At 33.5% G+C, this 14594-nt stretch overlaps 1 protein-coding gene across 1 annotated transcript in view; it reads right to left on the reverse strand.

Annotated features, from left to right (window-relative positions):
- The window catches only part of LOC108750339 (Down syndrome cell adhesion molecule-like protein Dscam2), a 144295-nt gene that overhangs the window by 1996 nt on the left and 127705 nt on the right, over positions 1–14594 (reverse strand). The window contains exons 12-27 of the mRNA XM_018489728.1: positions 13574–13693; positions 10335–10508; positions 10019–10169; positions 9342–9490; positions 9082–9213; positions 7953–8253; positions 6486–6664; positions 6215–6384; positions 6004–6142; positions 5808–5925; positions 4661–5112; positions 3946–4127; positions 2794–3187; positions 1157–1300; positions 778–924; positions 74–285 (exon numbers count right to left, since the gene is read on the reverse strand). Of these exons, the coding sequence (XP_018345230.1) occupies positions 74–285; positions 778–924; positions 1157–1300; positions 2794–3187; positions 3946–4127; positions 4661–5112; positions 5808–5925; positions 6004–6142; positions 6215–6384; positions 6486–6664; positions 7953–8253; positions 9082–9213; positions 9342–9490; positions 10019–10169; positions 10335–10508; positions 13574–13693 (3164 nt within the window). The remainder of the gene's footprint in view (positions 1–73; positions 286–777; positions 925–1156; positions 1301–2793; positions 3188–3945; positions 4128–4660; positions 5113–5807; positions 5926–6003; positions 6143–6214; positions 6385–6485; positions 6665–7952; positions 8254–9081; positions 9214–9341; positions 9491–10018; positions 10170–10334; positions 10509–13573; positions 13694–14594) is intronic.

The following is a 14594-nucleotide window of genomic DNA, read 5'->3' on the forward strand; positions in this document are numbered from 1 at the left end:
GACATTTGTACAATGAATTTCAAAACTGAATCAAGTAATAAATAAAATTCTAGTGAAAGGAAGAGGCGTGTACCGTCGCCGCCGGTGGAGGGCTCGCACACCCTTCGGTCATGGCGTGCTCGTGATACATGAAGCTGTGTAGAAGAGTGTTGTTCGGGTGGAGACCGGCCGCCGTGGCCTCCGCCGCGCCTCCCAGTCCGCCCAATGCGCCCAATCCTGCCAGGCTTCCCCCGCCACCCTCCGAAAGCTGGAACGTAGCGTACGGCGAAATGTCCTCCGCTGTCTCTGTAACCCATCAGAGGCATTGCCTACCTTTCAAATCGCGTCGGGCTAACTGTCTCAGTCGTTCATCCGTTTCAGATCTCATATTCACGAACGAAAACGCACAAAATTGTTTTATCTTTCAATTTGATAATATTATTTCTTACTGCACTAAGAGAGACTAATTTGTGATTATTTTTCATCTTTAAGACTGATTGAAGAATATTAAAGGGATTTTTTTTCAATTTGAATTAATTAATTCTGTGCTTAAAAAAATAAACGAGCAATATGGTAGACACTTTTAAAAAAGAATGAAAAAAGAAATTTTTTTAACGGAATATTAAAAAAAAATACTTTTTAAGTAAGATAAAAAAATTTTTAATAAAATTTTATTAAAATTCATTTCTTTAAGCAGTCTTGTTTTACTGTTGAGCGGCGCTAAAGCCGGCTCGTACCTGCGCAACAGTAATTATAGTACCAAACCTGGTAGTTGTCCATATCGTAACAAAGGTTCACCTGGAATCTTGTCGGGCCCTGTATTTGCCGCTTGTTGTAATGCCACCTTATGTATCGTGGCGTAATAACGTTCTCGCTGTGTCTCCGCATTCTGTTGATTCTCTTGCGACTCTTTCATCGGCCGTTGCATTTGACCTCCCAAATATCCTGACAAACACGTTAGTCCTTCTTTACTATACAAATTAAATATTTATTTAAATATCAAAAGATACATACAAATAATTGAAGCGGAAGGAATACTAAAATAACTATTTAAATATAAAACTTGTATTTATTTAACAAATTTATGATATAATGTTTAAATATAAAATAAAGATAATTTTAACGAGAAAAATCTGGGAGGCAATATGTAATTGCATGTTCATTAAAATGAACTCACTATTCTTCCAGCGAAAAGCAACGATCACCGCTGCGGCGACCAAGGCGATAGTAGCCACTAGTAATGGCAGTATCACCTTAATATCCGCGTAAAACGGCATGGCCGACGTCATCCCGCGTTTCGACAATCCTGGCGGCGGTGTTTCTGCAAAGTTACAGGAATACAGTGCTTTTGGATATAAACCTTTCAATTTAGTTTCATCGGACGATGCGGACGCATCTTCGATCACCATAATCTTCCGATGAAAGTTTGCGCAATATTAATCTTTAAACGCCTCTCTAAGGGAATAACACACTGGTGTATGGCAACTTAATTTGGTTGCTTATAATTTTCATAAAAATGAACATATTGTAAAAAATTATTTGTTATTAAAAATTATTAATTATGATTGTTTTCAATCAATACGTCCAACATTAAAGAGTATAACGATACTTAGTAAATGTGTATGTATCTTTATTAATAAAAAAAAGTTATAATTAATGTAAAATTAATGGAAAATAGCCCAGGAAAATTAAATTTTTTCGAGGCAAAATTGCCATAAAGAATTTATTTACGGCAAGTTGTTTGAAATGACGTATTATATATAACATACTGGAAAAGTTCTGACCGCCAGCGGACTTGGAAAACTTTCCAGCTTCAAAAAATTGATAAAAAATGCGGTTTTTCAAAAATATCTCGAAAAGTACTTATTTTATCAAAATAAAGGTCATTATCAGAAAGAAAGCTGATAAAATTACAAGTAATTAATTTTTTTAGGGTCATACGATCAATATCTTCCGTGATAGAATTTAAAAAAAAATGTATTTTTTGGTTATTTTGAAAATGAAACATTTTTTCACTTTTTCTCGTAAATACCTCGGATCTGACTACTTTTACATACAAAATACAAGCTTCTTATAAAATTGAAGGTTACTGCAATTCCCTACAAAATGTTTTTTATTCATCCTTATACGATTAATAATTTCGGAGATATGATTTTAAGAATGTTTCCTTTTATTTTTGAACAAAACTTATTTTTTAACGTTTTATATAAATATTTCAGATTCGGCTACTCTTACGTAAAAAGTACTTATAATAAAATCGAAAAGTTTTTAAATTCCTTACAAAATTATTTTTTATTGAACTTCATATGATGAATAGTTGCCGAGATATAAGTAAATTTTCTCAAAATAATACATTTTAATGAATAACTTGCTTGTGACTTATCGTATGTAAAAAACGTACACACACACAGTCTTAAAGTTTATGGAATTAGCTTGAAAATGCTTTCCTTTTAACCCCGTACGACCAATAATTCCTGAGGTATGGTGTTTCAACGATATTATGGGACCTTCAATTTACATTAAAATATGAGTTTATTTATCAATACAGGTATAATCAAATTGGAAAAAATAATATTCGTATTTTTTTCAAAGTTTACATGTATTTATATACGATTCGAGTTGTGTATCATTCTCCAAAATTTATTTTTGGAAAAAACAAATCACACACGTCGAGAGAAATTGTCTTTTTTCCTAACAAGGAAAAAAATTTTATTTTCCTGGACTAAAGGCATTGAAAAAAACGCCAATATGCTACATAGAAAAGGCGTTAAGGATTAAGTTTTTATGCATTAGTTGATCTACATTCAAACTTACCACCCTCCTTCGTCAACGTTACAAACGTAAACTCCGCCTGATTGCTGCCGGCCACGTTGTGAGCCTCGACTTTGAGTTGGTAGACCGAACTAGGTGTCAAATTAGTTACGACGAATCGCCGTTGCATCTTGACATTGTTCGACACCAGAGTCCAATGAAACTCATTTATTGGCCTATACTGTATAACGAAATATTTTATAGGGCAACCATTATCAGGCCAGACGTGCAATCGCAGCACTAAAGTGGTAGAATTTGGGTTAAGGAAGGCAGCCGCCGGTGGGATGCCCGGAGCTTGGCCCTGAGTTCGAACTGAGAGCACCGGTGACGATGGACTGCTGCCGATTTTATTATGCGATGTTAGATATAACTGATACGTGTTTCCGCACAGGAGCCCCTGTTAAAGTAATTACAATTTCGATCAATTTAGTTTCCAGGCTAACAGAAATCTCCAACGTACAACTTTTTCAATTAAAAGGTTCATTAATCGATTTTCATTAATGATTCATTATTCAGAATATGTGTTAACTTTAATTTACGCTATAATTTTAATTATTTAAATTACTATATATTAATTTATTGCATTTTTTTTGTAATAGAATATTGTATAATGCGTATTACACAGATTTTTAAAACATTTATAACTTATTATATGGCAAAGTATCTAATACTACTTTTTAAAATTGTATATTAAATAAATTGTAAATATTAAATTATATTTATTATTTAATATAATTTGTGCAAACACAAAAAATTTCAAATATATTGCAACGACCGTTTAAAATTTTTGAAATAAAATTATTTCTAATATAGATTTATTTTGCTGATAGTTTTATTAAATCATTGTGAAATTTTACAATCGTTCCACGTTAGAATGACTTTATTATAAATTTAATAAAATGTATTAAGATAAAATAAAAATAATTTCTTGTTACAATATAACATTGGGTTACTCTTTATTTCTCTAAAATAAAAAAAAATTCTAAATTTTGTATAAATTCTCACAGTTAATCTCGCATAATACGGACTTGTATATAGAATCTGCGCGTGCATTATATGCAGGATTTATTATGTTGTGATCTTACTGTTTTTGTATGCTTGAAACAATATTTTGTTATAAACAATTAATATTACAAATTAATCTCAAGAAAATACCTTTAGCTCGTGGCTAGTGGCATGGCGAGATAGTTGTAACTCATCAAGGGTACCATGAGCAGTTCGATAGTACAGTGTGTAACCCGTCAAAGGTGCACCACCATTATGCTCGGATTTCCAATGTAATAACACGCTGCTCGACGTAGAGCTAGTTACGTACAATACAGGCGCACTGGGCGGAACTGTAATAGTAAATTTTAGATTGTAGTATATTCTAGACTGGAATACTATATATATTTTGCAAAATTAGAGTCTATATAATATATATAAGTTGATTTAGCGATTATCTATTAAAACCTATTTAACAGAATATTAGCTTCGACATTATGTAGCAGCAATTATTATACATCATAATAGCTACGAACAAATGAATGAATAATTATTTTGATATTAATCCTCTGTCTGCAATATGGATCTTTTTTTTTAGTACAAATGCGATTTCACTCTCAAATTTCTCCGAAATAAAGAAGAAACCAGAATTCGGTTTCCTCCTTCTAAAATATCTTATTAAAAAAAACTATTTGGTAATGTAATACAGACGAAAATTAATTTTGAATTTTTTCATATTAAAAAAAAAACCAGTAAAAATATTAGATCGAACAAAGGGAGTAAAAATATGATTGTAGACGGAGGATTACAATACTTTCTTGTATAAGATTCTTACTTGCCCTTTAAAATTGTGAAAATAAAGAAGAGAATTTATCGCAATAATTACCTTGCACCGTGAGGGTGTAATGCAGCTTGTCACTGCCTTGAGAGTTCTCCACCTGACAGGTATAATTTCCACTGTCCTGTGATTGCAGATTTGACAACACGAGTTCTCCGGTCGTTAGGATCTGCACGTTCCTTGTGGAATCGGTGCGTATCTGCTCCGTGGTACTCTTGTACCAGTCTCTTGTTGGATCCCCGACCGCGTTGCACGCCAAAGTCGCCGAACCTCGCCATGGACGCACCACATGGCCGCCGAAGGACGTGATCCTGGCTGGCACACGATTCGTCGGTACTTGCGCCGCCACTCTCGAACTTTGGCCCTCGCCCATTCGTGTGCTACCAGTCACCCAGAATTGATACTCGACGTGTTGCTGCAAATCAGTCGCCTCGAAATACGTGCTCGACGCCGGCAATGTCTTCTTGCCGTGATTGAGCTCCTCTCGTCCGTCGACGACTCTGTGAAATGTTCTTATTATCTGTACTTTGTTTGTTTGTAATATATATTTGAAAAGTTTTAATTCACACAATAAATTTATTTTTTAAGATCTTATTTGACAAAAAACATTTTGTACTTATATAAAAATTTTGTTTCCTTGTTAACATTTTTTTTATGTTGAATTTTTAGTAGTGTCAATTTAACGTAATGTCATTGTATTATTTGAATATTTTATGTTAAATTAATACTTAACAGTTTTCAGTATTAAAATAACTCAATTTGTAAGTAAATAAATAATTAACATAAAAAGGATGTATTTGAAAATATAAAATAAATGAATAAAATGTGTTAATTTACAATAACATATTGCAAATGTAAATTTTACGGAGAAAAAAGTATGTTTTCAGATTTTGTTTAAAAACTGTCAAATACTACAAACCGTCAACAGTATATATATTTTTTGTATTAATTTTTTTTATATAACATTTGCTTTACTTCCTAACATGTTCATTTTGTGTTTAAATAAATACAAAAATTTGGGTAGATTAATTGAAACACATGAAATGTAATTGAATTTAACATAAATTTTTTAACTGTATAGAAAAACTATTATAATTATACAAAATACCTTAAATTGCAAAATCAGAAGTTTTTTTTACAAATGAAGCGTAAAAGATGTAATACAAATTTTGATTTACTTATATATTTTTATTACCTTGTATAAAGATTGTATTTCGTAATAACTCCGTTTGGCTCAAGCGGTGGTAGCCATGAGATGAAAAGAGCCTGTGGTGAACTCACGACGACTTTAATATCAGCCGGACTGCCTGGCACTATGTAAAAAAAGCAAAAAAATATTTATTAAAATTTTGTCAAGAAAGAAAAAGATTCCGAGATATTAAGTAAATCACCGTCTTCCTCCGTCTGACAGTAAATCGTAGCGGAAGGCACACCGTCGCCAATTCTCGTATAAGCCAAAACCTGAATAGTGTAATTGGTGTATCGTCTGAGCCCAGTTAAAACCGTTGTCAGAGCACTTGTTTTACGAACCTAATTATGAAATCAACTAATTAATTAAGACAGGAAAACACATGGAATAAATTAATTTGATAGAATATTCACCTCCATCTCGTCCACGCCTCGCCACGCGTCCGCCAAAATCGGTTCGTAATTTAATTTATAACCCTGGATAATACCATTGCTGTGAGTGCTGGGCGGGGGTTGCCAGGACACTTGCAAGGATTGGGAAGAAAGTGCCACGCACCTTACATCTTCTGGTGGCATGCTGGGAACTACAAATAGTTATTCCCAGACGATTATTACCTTGGAAATTTATCTTAGAGAATAAAAAAGAAAAGAATTTCAACGAAAGGCTTAAAGCTTCAATAATCACCATCTTCCAAGGTCTGCGTGATCAGTGGTTCACACAAAGGTCCTGGCCCAACCTGGTTATAAGCTCGAACGACAAGGGTATATCTGGTGTATGGCCTGAGACCTGTAAGTCGAAGCTCTCCGCCTCCTTCCTCTCCATCGCCCGAGACGGAACTGAAGTTGTACGATGGATTGTTTGAGCTGAAATAACAATTGCCTGACTATGCTGCTCAACCTTCCGGCAAAGAATTTATTCACAATTATTGAAAAATTTATTTATATTCATTCTTATTATTATATATCGAATCGGTAATTTCGAATTTATTTTATACCCCAATAAAAACAAGTTAACAAGGAGTTAAAGCCGAGTATGGTTTAAGCATTTAATTATAATCGATCTCTTCATGTATTATTATCTTCACATAATATAGGGTGATCAAAAAATTTAGCAACGAAGTTTTGTGTTTACCAAATCATATTATATTCAGGTAGCAAGCTGATGTTATTTGTCATTTTCATAATAAAATTAAAGATGTCATTTTGCCGTTCAAATAATAATAAATAACGTCAGCTTACCTGGATAGTAATGGAACGTATTTAAAAAAAATGATCTTTAAAAAATGATAGTTACATCTTATTAAATATCAAAAAGATTTTGCATTAAAAGATTTTCATCAGTTGATGAATTAAAGACCGCTTTATTCGCTGTCTCGAAGGATTTATCCGGAAAGAGTCCAGCGTTGAAGCTTTCTAGAAACACCTTAAAGATTGTATCGAAAGTAAAGATATTGGCCATTTGGAATGTTAATTATTATTTAAAAAGATATAACACACTTCAGAGTTCGTTTTTTTTTTGTAAATAATGTAAATATACGTTTTAATGATTTGATAAACGAAACTTTATGGCTAGTAAAAGTTTTTCTGAAAATTATGTAAATTGAGATACTTTTCAGAAATACTGAGAAATCCTACATCTTTTCTTAAAATTTTTTATATTATATGTAAATTCTGAGATTCTCTAAAATTTTTCATTTTATGTCTGAAAAAATTTAAACTAATTTCTGAAAAATTTTTAATTTTTTCAAATTTTATGATTTCATCCGAGATTATAATAGAAGGAAAATCTTAGCGAAAAATCTTAAAATATTTCAAAATTTATATATATAAAGAATTTTAGAACACACAGATCGATATAGACTTTCTTGGTACTTCTAAAAGTGTTCCAATTTGTATTAAAAAATCTGCGAAATTTTGTAAAAAAATTATATAAAATTAATTAAAAATTTTGAAAAATACATAAAAATTTTGAAAATTTATATTAAAAATTCGAAGAAAAATTTTTATCAGGACAAACTTTTTTGTCATCCTGTTTCTTCAATATTTATTATTTAAATGTTTTACATTTTACACGATTGGGTTTAATCCTTACTTCGAATTATATACAATATATATATTCAGTTAGGATTTAATTTCTTTGTAATAATTATACCTTGTTTCCTTATAACCGACATTGAAACCCTGTATGTCACCATGGCGAAGCTCCATTAAAGGCGGTGACCAAGTGACAAGGATTTCCGACGAAGAGAGAGGTCTGGCTGCGAGATTCATTGGCGGACCAGCTGGTTTCTGCGGTTCGGTTCTGACAAGAAGTTCCGCTGAGGGAACAGATCGACCTGCTGGACCTTCCGCTATCACGCGTATGGTGTATCTCGTGGCGGGTTTTAAATCGTCGATTAATGCCGCATACGATAAGGGTGGCCCAGTAAACTCTTGTTGCTGCCATATTCCGCCTAGTATTTTAATTTATAAGTGTTAGAACTTTTTCTTGAATACAATTTGTATTAAATTGTATTCAGAAAATTTAAATTGAGAAACAATGAGTTTTTATTCAAGAAAATCGGAATAAGAGGATATTCGAAAAATTTATTAAATAATTATAATTTATGAAAGAACTTAATATAGATACTTGTTAAGTTAAATTGTATTCATTGATCTCATAATTTATTATTTCTTGTATTTTCTTGCACTTTGCGCATTTTTTTCAGTGCAATATTAATTAAAAGTGAACTTCATGTACTTTAGTACATCGAATGTACAATAATAAGTTGAATTACAATAGAATACTGCTATATGAATAAATGAAATAGGTAAAGAAAGGCCAAATATAATCGAGGCTATATCTCGATGCTTAATTAATTTTTAATATTGTTATTTTAGTTTCAATTTATGATTGCGTTTCAAGTCCAATAGTATTCGACGCGTAATTTATATGTACACAGAAAAAAAATGTTACATTGTCACAACCAGAAATAATGATGATTTTCGCATCAATATATTTATTAATTACGATAACCGTAAAATGGACATATCTTATTTGCAGCCATAACCGTTGAGATACAATCTTACGATTATCATAATCGTTCTTATAACCAAAATATGTACGAGTATGTTGATGGGTAACGTTTGGTCGTAGCAATCGTTTATTCCGTGTATAATTAGAAGATACATGAAAAATTTACATACAGAATTATTAGACACCAAGATGTAGTCTTGATCTATATTTGGTTCTTCTTTACTTATTTTATCGAATTGATGCAAAATAATATTTGCCAATTTACCTTCGCCCTCTTTATACTGAAGGATATATTTGGTGACCTCGCTAGTGTCCTGCGACTTATGCTGCCACTTAACGTTAATGCTGCGACTAGCCACCATAGCAGTTTCTAGGGCGCTCGGCGGTTGAGGCGGTTCTAAAACATGCGAAATTCGATATTAATGCACTCGTGTGACGATATACGTGCATATAGCGCAAGAGTATTGCATTTGGAATTCAATTATTCTATATCGGGACGAATTGACCTATAAACCCATACCGTACCTTGCACGAGGAGTTGCACCAGTTGCTGATCGCGCCCGTAAAGATTGTTCGCTTGACAAAAGTACGCACCGCTGTCAGCTGCTTCCGCCGATGAGATTTGCAATTGCGCGATGACACCGTCCGGCGTTACTTCCTGCTTCACTGCGACGCTTTATAAATGAATTTATAAAAGTTCATTAAAAGCTCTGTGAAAAGGGCGCAACGATGAAATATTCATGTACCGTCGCATCAAAAGTGGTATGCTAATATTTTTTCGTACAAACTCTACCTTTGAACAACAGCATTTCAGTATTCTCTTGTTAATAAACGGATTATATTTGACCCTTTTAACCGGGATATATATATATATATATGGCTCCCCTGAATTTTTCAAGTGGATGCGTTTCACGTGCCTGCGTATGCTCCCTATTATCAGCCCGGAATGCATTATTAATACCGTCGCATCTCATTTGCTAAATTCCGCTCGACACGATCGATTTATCGACACTAACGTGCGGCTCGCAATTATAAACCATCCGTTCCATATCGAACGACACGTTAATCGAACGAAAATCGCAGCGGGCGCAGAGATTTTGCTCCGTTTTAGTTAATTCATCACGATCGTATCGATTTTCACGCGCGTCGCTGTCAGTCCATTCTTCTCTATGATTCTATATGTACGGTTAATCTCGACTTACCGGTAATTCGTCGAGGGATTCAACTCGCTTTTACCACCTTTCAGCCAGGTAACGGTAACCGGCTTATCGCCGTGTACTTCGCAGTGCAACGTCGCCGTGTCCCCTTTCTTTACAGTAACAAGTCTTGAAGGCGCCGCGAAATATGGAGACGCTACACAGTCGCAAAACGATATAAAAAAAAAAAAATGTAAGTACAATGATTTAGAGTTTTAACTTAAATTCAAATTAAATGCGAATGCTTTTGTGTTGTTAATACAATATAATATTGAGCGAAATATTTAATTACAAAATGAATTGCGTGATGCACTTTACTCACAATTGACTTTTAATTGCACGACTTTGCCTAAACCACTTCCAATGCCATTACTCGCATGGCATAGATAGAAGCCCTCTCTGTCTTCTTTCACGTGTTGCAGCAATAGAGTGCCGTTGCTGAGGATCTTGGTGTAAGTTCTTTCGCGCAACTCCTCGTAATCACCGGCTTTGCTTCCTGTTAACAAGTGCTTCGTGAGAAAGTCAAGCCGATTGGTGTTTAATTTATGTGAACAAAATTCTATCGCGCTTTCTTGATTCTTGGAAAGAAGTGATATTTTATAAATACTGCATTACCGGAAATTGCAACATCAAAAAGTAGACGTTTAATTAAGATGAAACTGTATCCCAGACATCACGTATTCACGTATAGTCAAGAGAATCTCTTTATGATTTCTTTTAAATAACATTTATGACATGTATGTCCGAAATAATGATATGTCTTAATGATGTTTTTATAAAATTTTATTAGACATGCACATTGTCTGGATGTCATCTTTCATGGGAACTGTATATAAACTTGAAGTTTAAGAAACCTACGTTAAATATTAATTTTTAACTCACGAACGGAGTGGCATGTATCAGTTATACACATACTGAAGTGAGCCTTCCCTATGGAAATGTGATTAGGACAGCTGAAATGTGCGAGAGGTGCGAAAGTGACAACTATGTGATTTATGGATGTCTACATCCTTTCAATACTATATTGAAGGGAGGCAGACGTTCCGAAGTCGCATAGCTGTCACTCTCGCAATTTAGCCGCCCATCACACGGTTTCATAGAGAAGATTCACTCCAGTATATGTATAGAGTCATCACTACATCGTGCAGTTTTAAAGTGAAGATGGAACCTACATCTCTGCTTCGTGAACAAATGGAATAAACTTGGATTGCAATATTACAGGATGATATTGGACAGTTGTTTCATACTATTCCCAGAAAGGAGAATTGAGCTTGAATTCAAACATGTGGTGACCCGATATTAGATTATAGAATATTGTTAAAATTTAATATTTTCAACGAAATTACGCAATAAATAATTTGAAATATATACTCTCATTTGTGTCTTCACATTGTTTTTCCTAATATATCTATAAATTTTGATTTTAACATGATATTTTCCTTTTGATACCACGATTTCAATTTTCGACAATGTAGTATTACAGTATAAGTAAGATCCAGAATCACTCCGTGAGCTCTATAATATATTAGAGCGAGCCTTCTCTATATTAAATTATACAAAACTGCAGCCCGACGGAGAAAAGGAAGGCAAGCAATATTAGTTTTTCTGGTTCTTTTCTTACTTACGGTAATAAAATAGCATTATCCAATCAATGAATCCATGAAAAAAACAGTACCAATTTTACTTTAGTGTGAGGAATTGAAACCCCCACTCCCAATGATTTGCTTCAGTATGTTGTGTAGAACTAACTGAATTCATTTATTATAGTTTTTTAAGATTTAGGAAATTTTGGGAGGATTATTTGTTTCAGATTGATTGTGTGAATCTGATAATTTCATCGGCTCGTAATTTATTTCTGAAAATTAATTCAATTTAAATGAACATATATTATATAGTGATTCAACATCTTAACACTCGGACCGGTAAGACGCTTCGTATTTCAAGTTTTAACTGAATTCACTTGTCGGCATTTTTTTATCTAAATACTGGATAGTGTACTGGATCATGTACGTAACTTTTTTTTTAAAGCAAAAACGTAAAAAGTGAAAATTTTTATGTATGTACATATATACACATACATATTAAAAATTTTTACTTTTCACGTTTCCTAGGAAAAAATTTACATGATCGCTACTCTGCTGAATGATCAATCATGTTATTTGGTTGAGCGAGATAATTTATAAGAGTGAAGTTAGCGAACTTGCTTCTTATATTGATTAGTTTTATTTAAATAAGAGAAACTAATTGGCGAATATTGCAATAACTATATTGCGGGTTGATTTAATTATGTGCGAGAGACAATTATTAACTTTTTGAGGAACATTCTAATAATTTATGTACATTCTAGTAATTTATGAAAGATCTCGCTTTCAAAGGATTTTTGGGGATCTTTGAATTTGATTTCGGTTTCAGAATTCTAAAATAAAAATTTCAAAAAAATAATCTGATTATCTGAAACTATTGATTTTAGGAGATTCTTAGTACCTTTGAGTTTGAATGTAACTCGAAAATATCGAATTTTACAAGTGTTGTAATTTTTATGAAGGAGGATCTAGTGTAGCGAGGGTTTATAATCAGAGTTTGAATATCACTTTGAAAATTATATAATACTTTAACTGTTTACGTAACACTGATGAGCTTCAAATGAAGCAAAATTAAAACTTGATGTTACTTCGCAGATAAAACCAAACTTTATAATAATTAAATTATTTTTCAAATTCTATTTGCCATATTGAATTTATCATTTTGAATTTTTATTTGTAATCTTAATTCGGATAAAAGCATATTATCAAATTATCCTATAGGTTCATCGAGCGAGCGCAGTTTATAAAATAATAGGGGATCGATGGCCCCAAATGGGATCATCGGTCTACATAAGATCAGTCTACATAAGATTAATACGATTTTTGACAGAGGATGAGCTTATTGTTTTTATTTATATCGTAATAGTATCATGAAATAAAAGATTGTTAAAAACGGGCCAATTTTTGTCAAAAAGGTGTAAGTAAAAGAAAGTGGGTTTTATTTTTGTAAATTTTGACTTTCTGAATAAAATTATTAAAGTGTTTATACACTGAGATAATTTTTTCTTAGAATTTACCTTGAAAATACGACAGTCGTGGGACAACATTGTATTTCGAAGAATTAATTTAAATCTCTCTCGTTCATTAATAAAACTACAATAAAGTATAAAATAAGTTTGAATAATTTTACTAAAGTGCATGGTAAAAATCATTAAAATATTGTATTGTATCACAACTACCATATTTTCAGGATAAATTTTAAAAGAAAATTCTCTCCGTGTAGCGTTATGTATTTCGTCATGTTTGTGCTCAATTTTCAAAGTGTTTCCCAAATGCTACGAGTACAGGATGCTTTTTAATAATTTTATCATAGAATGTAAAAATATACACGAATGTAAAAAAAAACCCTATTTCTTTTACACCTTTTGGGAAAAAATCCTCTTTTAACATTCTCCTTAATTTTCTTCGACACATAAATAAAAGTAAAGATTTGTGAGGCAGTTGCGTAATAAAGTCACTTTATTTGCAATCGTCTCACCGGTGGCTTTCTTCCATACGATCGTCGGCGTCGGGACGCCCTGCGCCTGACAGTGCAGCGCGACGTGGCGATTCCTTTCGACGCTTACGTCGGTTGGCTCGACGATCCATCTGGGCGGCACTGTAACGTCAGAGACATTCGCTTTACATAGATCCATCACGTGTGCGCCAGCAATTCAAATTTATTACGTCTTGCTTTACTGGTCGTTAGCGATTTAGAGACAGGTACGTTTTCATGGTAGAGAAAAAGAGCTATAGTAAAAGAGATAGAAAAGAGCCGTGAAAAGCGCGGCGCAAAACGAAAGAGAGCTATCGTGAGCTCATGTCGCTTCGACGCGCAACGCGCGATTCTGCACGTCAAAGAGATCGAATCTCAAACGAGCTGATAAAAAGACGCGCGCGATAGAGAGAGAGAGAGAGAGAGAAAAAGAGATGCACTGAAAGAGAGATGGCTCGCGCCATGAAGCTACGCTGTTTTCGTTTGATCTTCTTCTCTTTGGAATGCACGCGTTATATTCTCTATTTCCACGCGAATTTTCGCGATTTTCTCGAAATCTCCCGCGTTTGCACGCGATATATTCGCGGATATATCGCGCGATGAAGAAACTGATAAAGATACTAATAAGAGAAGATAGAGTGAGAACATGAAGGTAAGTATGCGGATGGGGCAGAGTTTGTGGAGAATCAGGGGGTCATGAATCGATGCGAGGCGTATTTCGCGGGTGTCAATTGATATATATATATATATATAAAGTCTCGTGTCATTCGCACGCCAGGCAGCAGCAGACAATTCACCTCTATGTTCAACACCGCAACAGGGTAATAAGGAAAGTGATAAGGGCGGGGGCAATCGATCATCTATTATCTGCAACGTTAATTCTCCTAGGAACTACCAACAAGGACAACGAAACGAAGGCGTCTCTATATAATATAGCGCGCGACAATAGTACGTATAACAGCTCTTAGCTCGTAAGAAGACAAAAGAAGAGACAGAAAAAAAAAAAAAAAAAAAAAAAAAAAAA

This window comes from Trachymyrmex septentrionalis, unplaced genomic scaffold, assembly GCF_001594115.1.
Source record: "Trachymyrmex septentrionalis isolate Tsep2-gDNA-1 unplaced genomic scaffold, Tsep1.0 scaffold36, whole genome shotgun sequence".
In the NCBI taxonomy this organism is placed as follows: Eukaryota; Metazoa; Arthropoda; class Insecta; order Hymenoptera; family Formicidae; genus Trachymyrmex; species Trachymyrmex septentrionalis.